This window comes from Mus caroli, unplaced genomic scaffold (assembly GCF_978045245.1).
Source record: "Mus caroli unplaced genomic scaffold, Mus_caroli_1 scaffold_4, whole genome shotgun sequence".
In the NCBI taxonomy this organism is placed as follows: domain Eukaryota; kingdom Metazoa; phylum Chordata; class Mammalia; order Rodentia; family Muridae; genus Mus; species Mus caroli.
Window position 1 is genome coordinate 34,963,509 of NW_028227259.1, and position 20,332 is coordinate 34,983,840.

General features: G+C 40.1%; 1 protein-coding gene across 1 annotated transcript in view; it reads left to right on the forward strand.

Annotated features, from left to right (window-relative positions):
- Positions 1-2,088: 2,088 nt before the first annotated feature.
- The window catches only part of Ppp1cb (protein phosphatase 1 catalytic subunit beta), a 31,672-nt gene continuing 13,428 nt past the window's right edge, over positions 2,089-20,332 (forward strand). Inside the window, exons 1-2 of the mRNA XM_021161958.3 lie at positions 2,089-2,304; positions 19,296-19,427. Of these exons, the coding sequence (XP_021017617.1) occupies positions 2,253-2,304; positions 19,296-19,427 (184 nt within the window). The 5' untranslated portion in view covers positions 2,089-2,252. The remainder of the gene's footprint in view (positions 2,305-19,295; positions 19,428-20,332) is intronic.

Consider the following 20,332-nt stretch of genomic DNA (forward strand, 5'->3'; position numbering starts at 1 on the left):
CCCAACATTTTCTACTATGACCCATTTCTTTTTCAGTCTTCCAAGACACTGGAAAACCTGACGGGGAATGGAAACCCTGAACTTCTCTCTTGTTTCCTCTAACCCATAATTCTGTTGGACTGAATTGTGTCCCGTTTACAGCAACTCTCTTTTCAATGTTCACTTTTCCTCTTTGCAGTCCCATTGGACGGGGGTACCCTTTTTAGCATGTCTGCGTATAATTGAACCCTAATTGTGGATAAGACTTAAAAGTTCTTTTCCTTGGGACTTATGGGTCCCATAAAAACATAAGACATCTACATAAGCATTCCCAAGTATTCTAAATTCTTAAAGTCATGGAAGAGATAGATTTGGAGAAATGGCATCAAAATATCTACCTCCATTTGTAACTGGTGTTTCAGTTTCTTAGTTTCTAGAAAGCAGAGTCAACTTTTTAGCCCATCTTTTTCAAATCAACAGAATCTTCCAGCATGCATTTTGGAAATAAAGCCCCTGGTTTAATCTAATCTTTCCCATGCTTGGTTTCCTTTTTTTATTTTTTTATTTTTTCCTATTTCCTTCTGTACTTTTAAAAAGTATTTTTATGCATATGAGTGCTTTGGCTGCATGTATGTTTGTGTGCTATGTATAGTGCCCACAGAGAGGACAGAGAGGGCATCAGATGCCCTGGAATTTGTTAGGTCTCAAACCTGGGACAAATGACAGAGGTTCTTATTTAGCATGTGAAAGTGGTTACTGGCCCCCAGGTTCTCTCAGCCATTCCTACCTGTTACAGGGTATGTATGGCATGCCCACTCCCTACCCTAATCTTCTCTTCCCCTCCCCCTCAGGGTCATGCTCGCTCTAAATATTCCCAGATGTCTCTCCTTCCAACTATGTTCTCCCATTTATCTCTAATAAACCTTTCTCTTCATCATACCTAGAAGCAATCATGTCCTTATCTTTTTTATTTTATTTTTATCAGAATCAAAATTACAGATAGATAGTTGTGAGTAACCATGTGGGTGCTGGGAATCGAACCCATGTCCTCTGCAAAAAACAGGCAGTGCTCCTAACCTCTGAACTATCTCTTCAGCCCCTGTATTTGTTTTTAATTTATCCCAACTGCAAGCATTTATTATGTAGCTGAAGATGACCTTGGGCTTCTGCATCTGCCTCCATCTCCCAATTGTAGGGATTACAGGTCTCTTATGCTGGGTAAATGTGATTTTTATCCTCTAGGAACGGAGTGCAGTAGAGAAATGTTTAAAAATCACAAGATAAGAGAATTAAGCAATATAAGAAACCAATGAACAGAAAAGAACTATAGAAAAGTGGTATCCTGAGTGTACAGAGATGTCGGGAGCATGTAAAATCTTATTGCTGTGACTGAGGCCCACTTTGACTCTTGTTTCTTCTAGGGTCACCTGGCCAATCAGCAACTCTAGTGACATGATACAGAGCCCTTGATCTGCAATGTCAATCTTTTTCAACAGAGAAGTCTCTTATCTCCAACACACCTGGGTTTCCAACATAGACAACTGCAGCCCACGTTTCCGGGTTAGCGGAAATACGAGCAATTGTTTTGAAAACCAGTGACTGAAGCCTAGAAAAGAAAAGCAAGGCGGGAAGAACGCAATAGTTAACTCTGCGGAACCACCAGGCCCTGGGGAGCAGGGAAGGAAGGTCACTCCAGCCTACGCCGGCTCTGCGTTCACAAGCAAGGCAGGCTCCGCCCTGCGCCTGCGTAGTGGCGACTGTTCGGCGCAGTGGACGGCCAGAGGGAGGGAGTCGCTCCTGCGCGTTAGCAACCGCGGAGGGGAGGGCGGGGAGCTGGAGAGGCAGGAGCGGGATGTGGCGCGCGTGCGCGCGGTTCGGCGGGGCTAAGCCGTCCGCAAGGGCGGAGGGGAGGGAGTGACGCTGAGGGCGGGGCGGTCCGCCGCGCTGCCGAGCTTGCGGAGCTGGGCGGTGCCGAGGAGGAGGTGGAGGAGGCGGTGGCGGCTGGGGTCTGACGCGGCCCGGTTCCTGACGCGGCCCGGTTCCTGGGGGCCTGCTTGTTTATTTATTTATTTCCAGTGGGTGCTGCCAGCGTGTGCGCGCGCTGTCGCTGCTCGGCGGGGAGGGGGTGGGGGGAGGGCCCGCGCCCGGGGGGAGTTGGAGCCGGGGTCGAAACGCCGCGTGACTCGTAGGTGAGAACGCCGAGCCGCCGCCGCCGCTGCCGCCGCCGAGAAGCCCTGTTACCGCTGTGGGGAGGAGAGTCTGGTGCCGACAAGATGGCGGACGGGGAGCTGAACGTGGACAGCCTCATCACCCGCCTGCTGGAGGGTGAGTGCGGCGCCGGCTCGTCTCCCCGCCCGGCCGCGGGGCCCTTCCCGCTCGAGCTGAGGTCGGAGAGGAGGGCAGGCGGGCGGGCGGGCCGGGTGCCCCAGGAGGCCGGGAGCGCGGGCTGGCGGGCGGGCGGGCGGGCGGGCAGGCGGGGAGGCCGGGCCGAGCGAGGCCGGAGGCCCATCGGCCAGTAGAGCCTTCCCGAGAGGCGGCCGTGCTCCGCTTGGCCGCTGTGCTGGCCTCTGCAGACGGTTCCGAAGAAGGGGCGAGGATGCCTGCCGCTGGGCTTTGTGTGTCCGTGGAATGTGTATTTCTCGGTTCTCTTTGTGCGTTGCCCTTGGCAGCCCCCGATGGTTGTTCCGGTAGTGAATTTTACAAAAAACCTTCCCAGTAAGGCTCTCGGATCGTTTGCATTTTACTGGACGCTCTAGAAAGAATTAGGGAGAGGATACGATGACTAGTTTACCATTTATTATCTGGAGTATAAAAAATCAGTAAAAATCCTGGATCAGGTTAAAGACGTCCGTTAGAAATACGAAACGCCCGGATACATGTGCTGAAGGGGTTGATTTGGGGGCTTTTTTTTTTTTTTTTTTTTTAAAAAACATGTTTGAGCCGAGTTTAATTTCTGCACAAACTTAGCAAATGTCTGTTGTGAACAATCTCTTGGGCTTAAAAGGTATTTTACAAGTGTTCTCAGCATTTGAAGTTCCGGGTTCTTATGCTTTTATTGATTAGTTTTGTGTTGGTGGGAACATACGGAGAAAAGAGGAGATGGAGAGGCCAGTAGTTAAATGTATTGGTCCGTTGGGGGATACTATTCGAAGTTAAAGGCGGGTCTTGGTCAAAAGAACCCTTTTACTCTAAAATTTGCATCGTCACTAATTGTGGAGTGTGTAAAAAAGAATTGCCTTTTTGAGTGATTAAGAGTCCTTTTTGTCAGCCTCCTAATGAACGTGTGTGTTTACTACAGCGAAGCAGTTTGTGTTTGTGTTTGGAATTTTACCAAAGAGCGTGGAGAGGGCTGACTTTTCTTCAACTAAAGTACGAAGTATTTATTCTCAGTTTAAAACAACAACAGCAAAACAACTCTGTTTCTATGCTCCAGAGGTAAAAGCTTTCCAGCAGCCTGCAGGCTGAGAAAGAGGCAGAACTTTTACCAGGAACTCTTTCTTACTTACCTTTTCCTTTCGTATCAAGTTATTCCTGGGAGGCCCCCTGGTGCTTGCTGTGTTTACTGCTTGGGATTTTGTGGTCTTTAATTGATAGAAACATCTTGCTGGGTCTGTGAGAAATTTGTTTGGTTAAAAAAAAAAAAAATGCTTGTAGCACATGGCTAGCTCTATTAGGGAAATATAGTTCTTTTACATTTTTATATCTTTTTACTCTTCGGAGAAGAGGAATTTAAGCCCACCGCTGTTTTCATATAATCTAAATTTTAAATTTGGATCAGATTTTATCACAGTTTATTAATATTTTTAATTTTTCATAAATACCTTATAGCAGATGCATGTATCTTAAACCGATCTAGAAGCCTTTAAATCAAATGTACTTCTATACAGTTATAGATGCTTCGATACAACTAGTAGAATGGGAGTTGTAGAGAAAAAGGGGAAAGTAGCCTCAGCTATATCATTGTTAAATATTTGGTTCTATTGTCAGTCACCAGCACCCACCAGTCCCCCCTTCTTGGGTAAGAATACGTTCTTTTTTCTAATATAGCGAGTGTTTATTGACTGCACTGCCAGGCACCAGGAACCAAAGATAAGGCACACTCCTCACTCAAGCACTCAGTATAAACAAGTGACTTCTCAGTGTTCGCTAGCCTTCCTGCTCTTCCTGTCTTGAATGTACAATTTATTAGTAGTTTTGTTACATTCTTGTTCCTTAATCCAGATGAAGACTGTTTTTGTTGTTACTCTAAAATATTACCAGTCCCTCCTTTCCTCCCTAAGCCTGTTCAAATACATTTCGAAGTCTTGGAGTTTCTAGTGAGTAAATTCAATCTTGAAAAAAAAAAAAAGTTTTTTTGAGACAGGGTTTCTCTGTGTACCTGGCTATCCTGGAACTTGCTCTGTAGAGCAAGCTGCCTCAAACTCTGCCTCCCCAAATACTGGGAATTAGAGACATGCACCACCTCTGCCGGGCAGCCTACTTTAGTTTTCAGTGATATTACATGCTAATTTAACTCAAATTCAAGTGGTGCTATTCTGTAAAGTTGCCTAGCAGAACAGAATAACCTGGTTATATATTTTGTGTGTCTTACATGAAAGTGAACATTAAAAGATACATAATTATAGTTAAAGATGCCTAGGTTGTATATTTTGTGTGTCCTAAATGAAAGTGAACATTAAAAGATACGTAATTATAGTTAAAGACGTCTATCCATAGCAAGACTACAGTTAGTGGTCATTGTATTGAAAGTGTGAAGAGAACCTTCGAGAATGTGTGCTCTAAGGACCAGTATGATAAATATGACATCCTTGGGAGATAAAATGTGTGGATTCAGTGTGTCCAGCCATTTCACAGTATATGCACTTAAAATATGTGTTCCTAAAAGATGAAGTGTTGTCTATCAATTAAAGATTGCTTTTGGCTGGGCAAAAAGATGTGGCTTTAATCCCAGCACCCAGTAGGCTGAGGCAGGCAGATCTCTCTGAGCACTAGACCAGCAAAACACAACAACAACAGGGAAAAAAAACTTGCTTTTGTAAAAATGTTTTTGCATTAAGAGAAAAAAATTGATCAGAACCTAGTCTCATTTTAAAGTGTTTACTTTATGTTACAGTTTACTCATTTAAAAATATATTAAACTCTGATTGCCAGTTAAGTGCACTCATTTTCAGTAACTACCTTTTATGTTACTTTGTTTGATGTTAGGACATTTAAATAGAAATACTGGTACGTTGTTTGGACAAGGGTATGCTTCTCCAGTATTATTTTCTTGGTTTAAGTTTTACTTACAACTAAACAATAACTGTTTTGTCACCTGTAGTGACCCTACTATAGTCTTGTGATTTATCATAATTGATTGATTACTTAAGTTCAGATTAGTTCTGTGAGTGAGCTAGAAAGCCTGCCTAGTAAAAGGTTTTGCTTAGAGTGGTTGTTCTCTAGATATTTGAAGTGGAAGTGGGAGTCACCTGGGGCCTTAGGTAACATTCCAAATGCCGAGTTTATTTTGAAAGAAGTCAAAAGTAAGTAGAATCCTGGTACTTTGTGAAAGAGAATCAAATGGTGCCCTTGGAGGCCAGAAGATGCCCCTAGAACTGGAATTACGATGTGATGAGCCGCCTTGTGGGTGCTGAGATTTGAACCCAGGTCTTCTGCAAGAACAGCCAGGCTCTTAACGGCTGAGCCATTGCTCCAGCCCAAACCTTCCCTTTTAAAGACAACTTTGAGATGCAGTTCATATCCCACATGGTTTGCCTATTGCTGCTGTGTTAGTCAGTGAGTTTTAGTGTGTCCACAGTGTTTTGCAGCAATCACCACTGTCAGCTTTAGAACATTCTCCCTCCCTTCCACCTCCCCCCACCCCCACAAGCCCTGTTTCTTTTTTCTTCATCTGTCTCCCTCTAGTCTAGGCAGTAGAGCAGATCAGATCGTTAATCTGCCTTCTTTCTCCAGATTTGCCTGTTTATGCACATATTATGTAAATGAAAGTGTATATAATGTGGTCTTTTGTGACTAATTTTCTTTTTCTTTAAGTTTTTGAGACAAGGTGTTACTGTGTTGCCTTAGCTGTCCCCAAACTCACAGAGATCCTCCTGGGATTAAAGGCTCTGTAACTCCTGGGCCTCTTTTAATGTTTTCAAGTTTCAACTATGTTATAAAATGTATTAGTGCTTCATTCCTTTTATGGCTGAATAATACTCCATTGTGTCTGTGTAACAATTTTCAGAAATACTCACTGCTTGATGGCTATTTGAGTTGTTTTCCCTTTTGACCTTTGTGGACAGTCCTGCTCTCAACTTGTTTTTGAGTGGATTTAGGCTTTCAATTCACTAGGTTAGATTGCTGGGAGGGGAATTGTTACATGGTAACTCTGTGTTTAGACTTTTGGAAAACTTGAGAGAGTTAAAGCTTCTTTACTGATTACATTGCTTCAAGTTCAAGCCCAGCAGTTTAAAAGACAGGTTGAAGCAGGTGCCAGCTGCTCTGGCTGCCTCTTCCTTCACAGGGAACATCTTCATGCTGTGTGTGAGCATGAGGTAACCCATTAGAAGTAAGAGCAGGCTGGAGAGTAGATCATTGGACTTTCTTTTCTTCTCTTGAGTGTTCTGGGTGAGTCATAGATAGACCAATCCCTGTTTGTCCAGAAAGTAAAGGAAACTGATTTGATTTGAAATAAATAAACCCAAAAAACCAAACCAAAATTAAAAAAAAAAAACTCTAGAGATATTTCCTGTGATGTTTCCAAATAATTCATTGAAATTTAGAGACGTATTCGAATTACTATCTGCAAAGAGAACAGTAAGCTAACTCTAGTATGATTTTGTTACTCCCACCCCTCCTTTAATTACTAAAGGACATTATGTTGAAGACACTCTGCCGGCGAGATACTTCTCCAGCTCTTTTATTTTTATTTATTTATTTATAACAAATTTTGCTAAGAGAGTAGCCATTCTGGCCCTGAGCTTGCCCTGTATCCCAAGCAGGCCTTGAACTTTGAATTTTCTGACCTGGACTCCCAAGGAGCTAGGATTACAGGTATATGCCCTCATACTCTTTACATTTATCATTTGACTATTCCATTTTCAGTGCCCATGGTGGCAAATTCATACCAGTAAATAGAAACGTTAAGGTGTTTTTATATGACGGAACCCCCATTGAGTATTTCTGAAACTAAAGTTTTAGAATTAATTCAGTGTCTGTAGGCAAGAAATGGTTTACTGGAGTATGTTTGGTAGACTCTTGACTATCCTGGGGTTTTTTAACTTTGTTAGGGTACACATTTCTAACCTCTGGTCACCACTTTTTTTTATAACTATAAATAACCATTTCAGGGCTTGTTTCTCTTAGAAAAAAATAGGATCCATGAAGGTTGGAAAGAGAGGTCAAGGTCACTAATCTTTCTGTGTATCACTTCATTCTGAAAACTGAGTTGCCATGTTTTCAAAGTTGTTTTTAGTAGATAAAGTCTAATTTTTACAGCTGTTTTCTGAAGTACATTCCAAAATAGAATCTCCATTTGATTAATGAGATGGAAAAACTGAGATAGTCTTTATTCTACTATGGGAGGTACAAGACCCAAATGGAGAAACCTGTTCTGAAGGGAATGGAGTTATAAAAGCACTAGCCAACGTCCGTGGTTTGGTGGGGGATGATCTTTAATTCTTGGTAGGAATTTGTAATGCACGGGTGTTGTCCTTTCTTCTAGCTCTTCATGTGTGTAGCACAGTGATTTATAAAGTAGTTCTAACTTCCCTGAGTCACTGGCCAGATAGATTTTCAAATTTCCTTGCCCTGTATAATAAGGACAAGAAGACATGTGCACAGCGGGAACATGCTTTTGGTGGTTGGTCCGTGTTCAGACTGTAGCAGGGAAGTTTTGACCTAGCTTATTTCACCATAAAGGAGTTTTATTCCAAGAGCATTAAAATATCCCAGTGTAACAGAAGCTACCACCAGAACACCTACAAAACATAAGAACTTTTATGATTAATTTATTTGAAGCAATAGTCATTGCAATTTAGTATAAGTGATTATTTGTGAAAAAATAACTTTATAAATTATTGAGAATGTTGTTACTCATTTGTGTAAACCTAAAATCTGCACAAGAGACAGCTAAATTCTTACCTCTCTTTGTTTCATTGTTATTGGTTATTATATTTTGTTTGCTTGTTTTGAGACAGGGTCTAATGTAGCCTTTGATGGTTTGGAATTTTCTGTGTAGATAAAGCTGGCCTGGAACTTGCAGGGATCTGCCTGCCTCTGCCTTTGCCTCCTGGGTGTCAGGTTCAGTCTGTTTTGCCTTGGCTGAAATATATGAAGAAAATCTGTATTTGTATTGTTCTATGTTGGTATTTTAAAATTACATTTATTTTGTATGCATGCACTGTTATGTTTGTAAAAGTCAGAGGACAGCATTTGGAAGCTGGTTCTTTGCTTCTACCATGTTGGATCTGGGGTGCCAACTCAGCTAATCAGGCTTGGAAACAAGCAGCTTTGCCTGTATCTGTATTTTTACTGAATTAGGAAATGGTGTCTTTGCCAGCCATGGTGCACATATGTAATGCCCAACACTGGAAAGGCAGAGGCAGGCACATCTCTGTGAGATAAAGTCCACCCTGGTCTCCACAGTGAATTCCAGGTCAGCCAGGGCTGCATAGTGAGATACCATCTCAAGTAAGTAAGTAAGTAAGTAAATAGCCAACTGTTTTAGACAATTGTGAATATTTTCTTGTATTATCAAGAATCAACAAGGGGCTTTTTCAATTGTAATACAAATTATAATTTTTTCTACGTTAACCTAAATGTTATCTTGTACTGTAAATGTTCTACACATGACTTGGTGATGGGCATTGGTCGTTTGGAAAATGGCTCACTGAATTATATAGATCTAAACTCATCTAAATGTCAGTAGAGCTCATCAGAAGAGACTTTAAGAATGGGAGGAGGTATTAGAAGAGACAAGGTTTCCTGAAATCTTGAACTTCATCATTGCCTACAAGTACTGTTTTCTTTGAAATGATTGATTTTGTTTGATTTGAGACTATTTGTTAATTATGTAAGTCTGGTAACAACAGTTTTCAGTCATGTATTTTCCTTTGAGGCAATTACTGTGTTGTATGCAGCAGACATACGTCTGGATTCTTTGCATTTTCTCGTATAGACAAAGATATAATTTCAGGACCTGGGTGTAATTGATCAATTTTTCTGTTTTTATCTCAGTATTTTACTGAATTGCATGGCAGTGAACACACTAGATTCCTAGTAGTTTGATACCTCTGGTCAGGTGTGTGTCAAAGTGTGTAGAGTGTTCCTTCAGTGTCAGCACAAGAGGAGTTCTTACTTTGAACTGGATACTTCTTTATTCCTGAGCAGTATCACCCCAGCCTGTGTATCAGCATCTTCATTCTTCATGCTACACCACCTGCTTTGTTTGCCAGTGTGTGGGTGGGGTGAGGGGGGGTATTACTTAGAGTGTGTCACAGATCCTTTGAGAATTCATGAAAAACACTAAAAGTGTTACTTTTGCTTTTGTTGCTAATAGACTTTTGTACTCAATATAGAAGAATTGCCTATACAGAATTTAGGTACTCTAGAGTAGCTGACATTAGTCAGTGATGGGGTGATGAGGGGAGGTGGGTTGTAAATGAGATGGAAATATCTAAGATTTCGTGAGGCACACCTGCAAAGATATAGAATTGGTTCCTTTTATTTTCCTGCTGTCCTTTCTGTTAGAGTAAATTGGAGAAAGTACAGGTGACAGTGAAAGATAAACTCTAGTGTGCATACAGGATGCATGAAGATACATCACACATCTTTCTTAGTTCAAAAGACTGTAGTAGAAAATTTCCACATAAAAAAATTGTACTAAAGTAGTTTAAGTACAGTTTGGGTTTATGTAGTTACTGGAGTGGAATTCTTTTGGAGAGACTTTTTACTTAAGATTCAAAGTTAGCCTTTTCAGTATTGATCAGCACATTTGACTTAAGTGCTCATCTGCTAGTGGTGATCTGTAATGAGATTTTATGTATTTAATCTTGGAAGATGTCCTTTCACAGTTAGAGCCACCAAATGTTAACAGTGGTCTATAAGCATATGATTTTAATTGAGCATATTCATTACTTAGAACACATTTATACAATTATTTGGACATTTGTCTTTTAACATGCTGTGTTACATATGATTTTCACAGCTGGGTGAAAGCTGCTTAGCTAAACGGTAAATCGATTTTAATGTGGAAATTGCTTTGCACCTAAGGTCTGAAGGAGGTGGTACCTTGAATTAAGAAACAATTTGCTGTAGATTTATGAGAATAAAGATCTAACTTACTTTGACTTTTGATAGCATGGGAAATGAAAATGCTGTTGTTAAAATGACGTACACTATGTTTGCAAACTGTGGTAGGGGAGTTCTTACAGTTTGAAGTTGAACTTGTTAAGTAGCATTAAGTTCTGGGTAGTGAGGTCACACATATGGACCTGTAACTCAAGCACTCAGGTAAGAAGATCTTGAACTTGAAGTCAGTGTAGATTACATATCAAGACGCTACCTAAAACTATTCTGTAGTGGTAATGATTAAGAATAATTTTCATGGGTTGAAAAGATTAGCAGTTATGAACATGTGCTGTTCTTACACAAGATCTGTATTTGGTTCCCAGCACCCAACTTCCTGTAACTCCGATGCTAAGGGATGCCACACCTCTGGTCTCCATAGTACTTGCCCTCATATGCTCATAACCTACACACAGATACATTTATCCACATAAAATAATTTTCATTCTGAAACTTTTATTAAGTTAAAATTACTGCCATAATCACAGAACTAGAAATGGTTAAGTTTATGAGGACAAAAGAAGTTGGTTACTGATACTACTGGTTTGATAACATGATAGGTTAAGGTATTTTTCTGCAGAGTAACTATCATAGGTTTTAAAGAGCGTTTACATTTTAACAAACTTTATAGTTTGTCCAACTAAGGCCTTTCCCCCTCCCTATTTTATTTTTACCACCATTGGGTGTAACTTATCAGGGTCTGCTACTAGTTATACTAAGTTGTTTTTTCTCAGCTTCTTTGAAAGCATTCTTGCTGTAGTTCCACACTGGCTATCCTAGAGGCTAACTTTGCAGTCTCAGTTTGAACACTAGCTCCTCAAACAGTTTAGAGTGTTAGTAACAACTGCCAACTAACCAGGACTATGAAAAAAACACCCAAAGTCAGCTCTTTAATTGTTGATATTGTCCTCAGTTTCCTTAATTGGCTGATAGTCTTTAAAATTATTGTCTCGATATTTTTTTTAAAGAGTATCCCAATCAAACATTGACCTACCATTGGTAAAAGAGCTTACCTCACTTGGCCGACACTTGAAAATTCCTTTTTGAATTCCAAGTTTGAGGCCAGCCAGAGCTACGTGGTGTGACCCTGACTCAAAAACAAACTGAGCAACCAAACACATGAAGAATGCTACCAGAGCTACCAGTCATGCCCTTTAGGTAACAACAGAAAGGATAATGGCCCATCTGTCACCAAAACTATGAAATCCCAAACCGAATGGCTTTTTTAAACAGCAAAAGAAAAAGAAATACTTAGCTAGAATTCCAAATCTAGTAAGACTATCCTTCACCAGTAAAAGCAAGTTAGAACTGAGAAAATTGGTTGGTTAAAGGGTCTGGAAAGATGGCTCAGTGGCTAAGAGCAGGGCTGTACTGTGAGTCTCAGCACTCACATGGCAGCTTGCAAACATCCGAGACTCCAGTTCCAGGGAATCTGAGCTTTTTTGGCATCTGTAGGAGGCATTTCACCAATGTGATACACATACATACATGCAGGCAAAACACTTACTCGTACACATACGATTTTAAAATAGAGGGAAAAGGTAAGGAGGAGCCTGGCATGGTGGCACAGGCCTATTTTTAAAATGTATTGTGAGGAGAGGGACAGGGGATGGATGAGTTGTTCTTGGAAAGCACCAGAAAAGTGGAATCCAAAAGATCAAGGGCCAGCCTGGGTTACATGAGACCTTGTTTCAAAAGCAAACAGTAAATGAAAGACAACTAGTGGAGGTACAAATAAAATGAGTTGATGTCCCCTACCCCAAGAAATGCAAAAAAAGAAAGAAAAAGGAAATAAAGAGCAGATAGGTTAGACTGGAAACAAATAGTAGAATGAGAAATTCTGACCTGACTTGTCTTATTTACATAGTGAATGTAAATTAAGAAGAATCTAATCAATACCCAAAAATCTTGAGCAAATTTGCGTCACTGTGTAACCCATTAATGTGTGTTAATAATTATGATCTTAAAAACATTTGCATGTTGAATCTGGCTATGTATAAAAGATAGCATGTCAAAAACTAACCGGCTTATTTTAGGAGTCCAAATTCACTAATGCTCAGAATGTCAGTTAAGGTAAATCATGTTAAATATATATATATATATATATATATATATATATATATATATATATATAAGACAGTAAATTAGAAACAAGCTTATTTTCAAGATAAGGAGCATAAAGATATAGCTGTCAGACCTGACATGAGTTGCTGATGCTATTTCCTCTGATTCAGGAACAACATTACTTCTGTTCCTGGAAGTTCTGGCCAATTCAACAAGGAAGAGAAAATGAACAAGGATTATATCGTAGTCACTGTTCTGTGGCTGTGAAGAGACTTTATGACCAAGGCAACTCTTTTTTTTTAATTATTTTATGTGAGTACACTGTAGCTGTCTTCAGACACACCGGAAGAGGGTATCAGATCTCATTCATTACAGATAGTTGTGAGCCACGGTGTGGTTGCTGGGAATTGAACTCAGGACCTCTGGAAGAGCAGTCAGTGCTCTTAATAGCTAGGCCATCTCTCCAGCTCCCCACTGAATCCTTCCCAAATAGTTTATCAAGTAGTGACTAAGCATGCAGATATATGAACTAGTAGGGGCCATTCTCATTCAAACCATCATTCTAGTCCCTGGCTTCCATAGGCTTGTTGCCATATCATCATGCAAAATACAATTAGGTGAACTAAAAAGATCCCCATAGTCTTGTCACAGTCTTGACACTGTTTTAAAAGTCCAAGTCTTTTCTGAGACTCAAGACCGTCTTAAGTTTCAGTGAAGGAGACCCTTGGGCTTTAGATGGCCTGGAAGGGGGAGAATCCCACGCATTCCCTCATCAGACTTGAGTATCCATCATCCTTTCACCCAGGCAGATTACTCCAGTGACTGTGAGGATGCCTATAACTGAACACACTTGCGAATGCACAATGCTGTGTCGTGGGACATTTTATTTAAAAATTGTGTGTGTGTGTAGAGAAAGAGACAGACAGGCTTCAGGATACTTTGTAGCATAAGAAATACTTTTGGACCTGATATTGTGACATATTCAGTCAATTTATTCAATAAATCTAAATTTGAAAATGGAAAAAAAAAAGACAGTCTCTTAACTGTCTTCTAACATACAGTAGCATAGAATATACATCACCATTCCAAAAGGAAGGCAAGAAAGCATAGTGATAAAATACAGGACCAAACTGACACCAAGCAGGATAGACTCCAAGTTCTGTATCTGTGTCTGATGTCAAAAGTGTTCGTCAGATGTCCAATTCCTTTCGGTTTTGTTGACTGCAGCACACTTCTCTCTCCTGGACTAGTTCCACAATCTGATAACAACTCTCCTTGGCAGGTCTCTCATGACTCTGACCTCCCCAACATCTTGGGTTCTCCAACCTGTCCAGGCTTCACTCACTCCTTCATGCAGTCTATACTAGAAGTCTTTGAAGTCTCCTCTGCAATGACATTATTCCAAAACTCTTTAATTAGCCTCAGGCAGATGCTTAGGACAGGGGCAAAAAGCTGCTACATTCTTTGCCAAGTTATCACAAGAATGTTCTCTGGGTCAGCTGATAAAACTCTTGTGCTGCGCCGACACCATTTAAATTAGCCTTCAGCATTACTATCTTTCAGGCTCCTACTAGAATGTTAAGCCCCACCTTTCAACTGCTTTCCTAATCCATATCCTAAAAGTCTGCTTCTACCAACTAGCGGCTGGCTGGTCAAGCTTGTCACAGCAATACCACTCCTGGTAACAACTTCCCAATGACCAAGACAACTTTTTTTTTTCTCCCTCTAGACAGGGTTTCCCTTTGTAGCCTGTCTGTCCTGGGACTCTCTGTAAACCATGCCGGGCTGGAACTCACTATTCACCTGCCTGTGGTTCCCAAGTGCTGGGATTAAAGGCATGCACTATCATGCCTGACTTCAAGGCAACTTTTATAAAAGAAAGCATTTAATTGTGGGCTTGTTTACAGTTTCAGAGGTTTACTCCAAAGTCATTATGGTAGGAAGCAGATAGCATGGTGCTAGAGCAGTAGCTGCGTGGTGGTGGGGTGGGCACAGTGGACTGAGAACTGAGCTTGGGCTTTTTGGAACTTGAAAGTACAGCTCTAGAGACTTGCCTTCTCCAACAAGGACACACCTCCCAATCCTTCCCTAATAGTTCATCAGCTGGGGACTAAGCATGCAAGTATTTGAGCCTATAGGGCACAATCTCATTCAAACCACCATGGATTAGAAAAGGATTCAAACTTTTATAGCAAATGATTGGCCTTAAAAATTAAAAAAAAAACTGTAAACTTATTTAATAATATACAGTCAGTATACAAAATTAATTCCTATATATATTGCAATTATATAATATCACATAGTGGGAAACGAAAACATTTATACTAGTCTTCTCAAAGTCAGCTTGATGAAAAATACTCAAGACTGCCATAGTAAATGCTTCAAGAGGAAAATAGACCTTGTTGAGGAAAACGACCAAAGCTTGTAACATAGCCCAGCAAGTAAAGGTACACACAGACATGCACACACGAGAAATTAAATAAAAGGATAAATGGCAAATAAAAGGCAAGCCAAGGTCATGGGTTAGAAGAAGACTTAAAATTAAGACATCAGTTCTACTAGACTCAGTTCATTCCCCAAATACCCCACAAGCCCCACAGATTTGGGGGTCAAACAAACACAGGCCGATTTTAAAACTTTGGGAAACATAAAGATCTAGATTACCCCAAGAATGTTAAAGATCAGAATTGAAGTGTTCTTAATCCATGTATTGAGGCTTTACAAAAAACTATGATCGTGTGATGATGTAAAGAGACTCAGGCACTAAGGGTGGTGGTTGTTTTATAAACGGCCGATGCTGTCCAAGGAGGGAAAGGATCACTTAGAACACGTGCTATAACTCTGGGCTGAAGAGATGGCTCAGCAATTAAGGGTCTTCCAGAGGCCCTACCTACCCATATCATAGCTCACAACTGTCTGTAACTGTAACTTTTTTTGGGTCTAACATCTTCTTGTGTCTTTCACCAGCACTGCATACATGGGGTATATAGACATACATGCAGGCAAAACACCTATACACATAAAATAATCTTAAAAACAAATTGACTTTTACTTCAAGCAATATAACAACCTAACTTATGATATACAATTAATTAATTAACCAAATGTCAAAAAAAAAAAAAAAGAAATGCTTTTACCAAGGGTAGTGGTTTCTTGGTAAGATGCAAAAAGCGCTAAGAAGTGAAGGCAAGATTAACCTAATTGAAATTGTTTTAAAATTCATGTTCATTAAAAAACTTCTTTTCGTTGAAACAGTATTAAGAGAAGGAGAAAGGTCCATTACGCTTTAAAGAATAAGCAAGCAATATTTAAATGGCCCACTAATTATAGGAAAAGGCACTCAAAACCTTAGTGATGAGGGACATGCATGTTAAGGTTTCAGTAAATGTTGCTACATAGCCAGGAGAGCCATTAAAATATAAAATAGGGATAATAGCTAGTGTTGGCAAAGTTTCAGAGCAGCATGATGGCTTTATTATAAATTGATACAATCAGTATGTAAACTGCTGATGTCTCTTAAGTAAAAGCCTTCTCTGTGACTTTGTTCTACTCAGTGTTAAGACATAGTCAAGAGAAATGTACTTGAAGTTCTTGATAACATTGATGGTAGCACCAAAGTGATATGTCCTTGAATGGAGTACTGCAGATGACTGTACACAGTTACCGGGGTAGTAGTTGTCACAGAAAAGATTATGAGCAAAAGAGTTTATTTCTATTTTCTAAAATTCAAAAACAGGTCAGATTATTCTGTAGTGAAGGAATCACTACACTTGGACATTGTTATTTAGGGCAAAAAGGAATGATTGTGACTGCAGGGAACAGCATATCCTGAGCTGAGAAGTAGCATACTTTGGTGTGTGGTATAGTTAACCATTCATAGAGTTGTACATTTGGGCATAGTTATGTATACAGTGCCTTAGAATATTTTTTGTTTAACTATAGTATAGTAGATGTTTGCTATATTTTGGTTGTACTTAGTGGCTTTATTGCAGACTGAAGGATTTTACCATGAAATTTTATCTATAAAGTGAAGAAAGTACTGGTTGTGACATGTACTGAATTGTTCCTGTTGTTTTTTGCTTTCTAAGTGTTGTGAAACCCAAGTGTTGTGATCCTAAGTTATCAAATCTCTTATTGTATAGTGAGATAACTTGGGCTTTCTGGGATACCAGAGGGCCAAATGACAGGAGATGATAGTGTTCTGAGCCTAATGAGGTTTGCAGACTTGACTGCATCTTTATAATGTGATGTGACCTTACATCTGAACCTTTAATGCAAACACTGGAGTCCTGTGAATATTGTGGGCTGTGACAGGAACAGATGATTTCTTTATGGTACCTCCACCCCTCCAAGGTGACTGAGAAATGTGACCCAAGAGTACTCTTTGACCTGGGAGGTCTTTAGGGTATCATTCTGAACTGGAAGAATTGAGCTGCTCAAGGACTGCCTTGGTTCTCTAACATTTGGCCAATTCACTTTGAGATTTGATCACTTGCTAAAGGCTTTTGAAGCCTTTAGTTTCTGATAGCATTTCATCAGTCCCTAAGATCTACTTCAGTCGAAAATGTACCTTTATGTGCTACTAGGTGGGGAGAAAAATTAATCCTAAGAAGCTGTTGGTTAGAAATACAACTTCAGCTGATGTGGCACACGCCTTCGATCCCAGCACTTGGGAGGCAGAGGCAGGTGGATTTCTGAGTTCAAGGCCAGCCTGGTCTACAGAGTGAGTTCCAGGACAGCCTGGGACACAGAGAAACCCTGTCTCGAAAAACCAAAAAGAAAACAAGAAAGCAAGAAAGAAATACAACTTTAGCCACCATCATTGCAACATGATTTTGATTTTTAGTTTTGTAGATTAATGCATTTTAAACTTTGTAAATATGTTAACTGTTACATGTCATAGAATTACTTGGGGGTTCAAAATTAAACCTATAGCGGGGGAAATGGGTCTGCAGATAAAAGTTCTTTGACCAAACATGAATGGAGACCACCATGTGGTTGCTGGGATTTGAACTCAGGACCTTCAGAAGAGCAGTCAGTGCTCTTAACCACTGAACTATCTCTCCAGCTCCAGAGTCCTTTCACCTCAAGCACATGCCATTGTGCCAACTTTAAATGTTTCTGTGGTAACCAAAAGTGCTTTTGTTGGCTCCATTGCTACTATCTTTAACAACTAATACACAGTGGGCTTCCAAGTACTTACTGGATTGATGACTTCTGAACAATCATTTTTAGCTCTGCATTTACTTGACCAGAAACTTTTATCTTTCACAGTGCATACTTTTCCCACTTAAACTAAAAGTTTACCAATTTAAAACTAATGTCAAACCTAGTATGGTGGCACACACCTTGGGAGACAAAGACAAGTAGATCTCTGAGCTCAAAGTCAGCCAGAGCTATACAGTGAAGCAGTAAAAAATACATACATACATACATACATACATACATACATACATGCATACAGGCAAACAAAATCCAAATGCCAAAACCAGGTGTAGTGGTAGATGCCTGTAAGAGCTAGGGCTCTTGGGAGATAGAAGTAAGACGATTCAGAGTTCAAGGCCATTTCTTGCTACACAGTGAGTTCAGACTCAGCCCAGTCTATATGAGATCTTGTTTTAAGCAAACAAGGGTATTTGTGTGTGTGTGTGTGTGTGTGTGTGTGTGTTGGTCCTTCCTTCTTTGCTCGAACACATTGAATCAAGGGCATGTGTGAGGACAGGGACAGCCTCTTGGTGTCATTCCTTAGTTGCCTCCACTTTAATTTTGTCTTTTGAGACAGTCTCTCACTGGCCTAAGAATTTACCCTTGAATTCAAAGTAACAATCAGCAAAACTACTTTTTTAAAAATGCAAACCCAACACAACTTTACATGAATGCTCAGATTACAGTTGTGAACAACTTGGGTTTTTCTAAGCAGTTTAGGCTGGCTGGCCAGGGAGAGCCCCAGGGCTCTACCTCCTGTTTCTGTCTTCCTGGTGCTGGGATTTCTTCACCCTGCTTTTTAACATGGGTTTTTATGCTTTTAAGATAGTATTATTAGCTGGCATATTTGCCAACGTATATTTTAAATGACCCACACTCATCTTTTACTTAATTATAATTGCCATTAAGTTTCAACTTGTAAACAATGTTGTATTCTTTTATCTCTTTCTTGCTAGTTTGATGTTAAATATAGTCACAGAATATAATACAATTTTAATATGGGTGCCTGGGTCGACTTTTGGATTTTTGATACAGGCTTTTTCTGTATACTTCTGAAGTTCATTCTGTAGACCAGGCTGGCCGAAAAATCATGGAATAGAGATCCAGCTGCCTCTGTCTCGAGTGGTGGGATTGAGAGTGTGTGCCACCACTGCCCAGCCTGACTGTTTAAGCCTGTTTCAATCTGACAAATCATAGCAGTTATTGGGGGGAGGGGAGGAAGGGATTGAGGTGGGTAAAGAAGGGGGGAATCATTTATAAGTGGCAAATAGCAGGGGTGGCATGTTGTGTTTCTTTTAATCAACAACTAGGAGTGTGGTCTGTAGGCTTAGGTGCTGCTGATTCTTGATGGAACTGTTTGAAGCTGGATCATCTCACTCTGTTCATGGCCACTGGCTCCCTAGTGATGCTGTTCTTCCTGCTTAGTGCAAGGCTTGATCTGATGGGAGTAAGCTAGGCTAGATGATAGCTTTGAAGTCTATTAAGTATCTTGGTCTATAGCTCATGCTGTGTCCTCGGAGACCAGCAACATTGGGAATTAAATCACAGTTCATAAAATAAACTCATTGTTAGCCATACAACACAGTCCATGTGTGATTTTTTTTTTCCTTTTTTTTTTTTTTTTGTCTTCAAAATATGGATGTAGCTACTATCTTTAAGCATCTTTATTTTATGGATAATTTTGCAAAGCTGATGAGCTTCCTCATTGTTTTTACCAGTGCGAGGATGTCGTCCAGGAAAGATTGTGCAAATGACTGAAGCAGAAGTCCGAGGATTGTGTATCAAGTCTCGTGAAATCTTTCTCAGCCAGCCTATTCTTTTGGAATTGGAAGCACCACTGAAGATTTGTGGTATGTAAATGGGGAAAGTTAAAGATGAGTTTTCCAAAGCACATTTTCTCCTGTATATATAGTGAGAATGACTTAGTGAAAACTTCTAAATTTGATAGGTTTATTAAATTGGAATCCATTGGAATTCATAATAATGATAGGTTAGAAGCAACAGACTTGCTATTTGTAGTATATAAAATGGCCCTGGAAATAAAAAGAATAGTGTTAAGAAAAATGGGCAGATCCTAGGAGATTGCTAAAATCAGTGGAATGCAGTTTAGAACACATCCCTAACTCATCAAATTACAAACAAAAAGTACCAGAGATTGTTATTTAGTGCTTTTAAGGATGTGATGAAATTGGCATTCTAGAATGCTGCTTAGAAACAGTTAATAGGGCCAGGCAGTGGTGGCGTACGCCTTTGATCCCAGTACTCCGGAGGTGGAGGCAGGCAGATCTCTGAGTTCAAGGCCAGCCTGGACTACAGATCTGAGTTCTAGGATAGCAAGGACTACACAGAAAAACCTGCCTGGAAAAACAAGAGGAAAGAAGAAACAGTTATGGAATCTTGAGTGTCAGCGTGGCAGTATCCATGGTCTTCTAGCTTGTAGTGTTTTTCTTTTCTTTTCTTTTCTTTTTTCTTTTCTTTTTTTTTTTTAAAGATTTATTTATTATATGTAAGTACACTGTAGCTGTCTTCAGACACACCAGAAGAGGGCACCAGATCTTGTTATGGATGGTTGTGAGCCACCATGTGGTTGCTGGGATTTGAACTCAGGACCTTCAGAAGAGCAGTCGGTGCTCTTACCTGCTGAGCCATCTCTCTAGCCCGAGTGATTTTCAAGATACTACTTAGACTTTCTATTTGTTCTTTTAAGTCTTATAGTTGTTTTAGCCCAAGACAAAAACTTAGAGAGAAATTATTA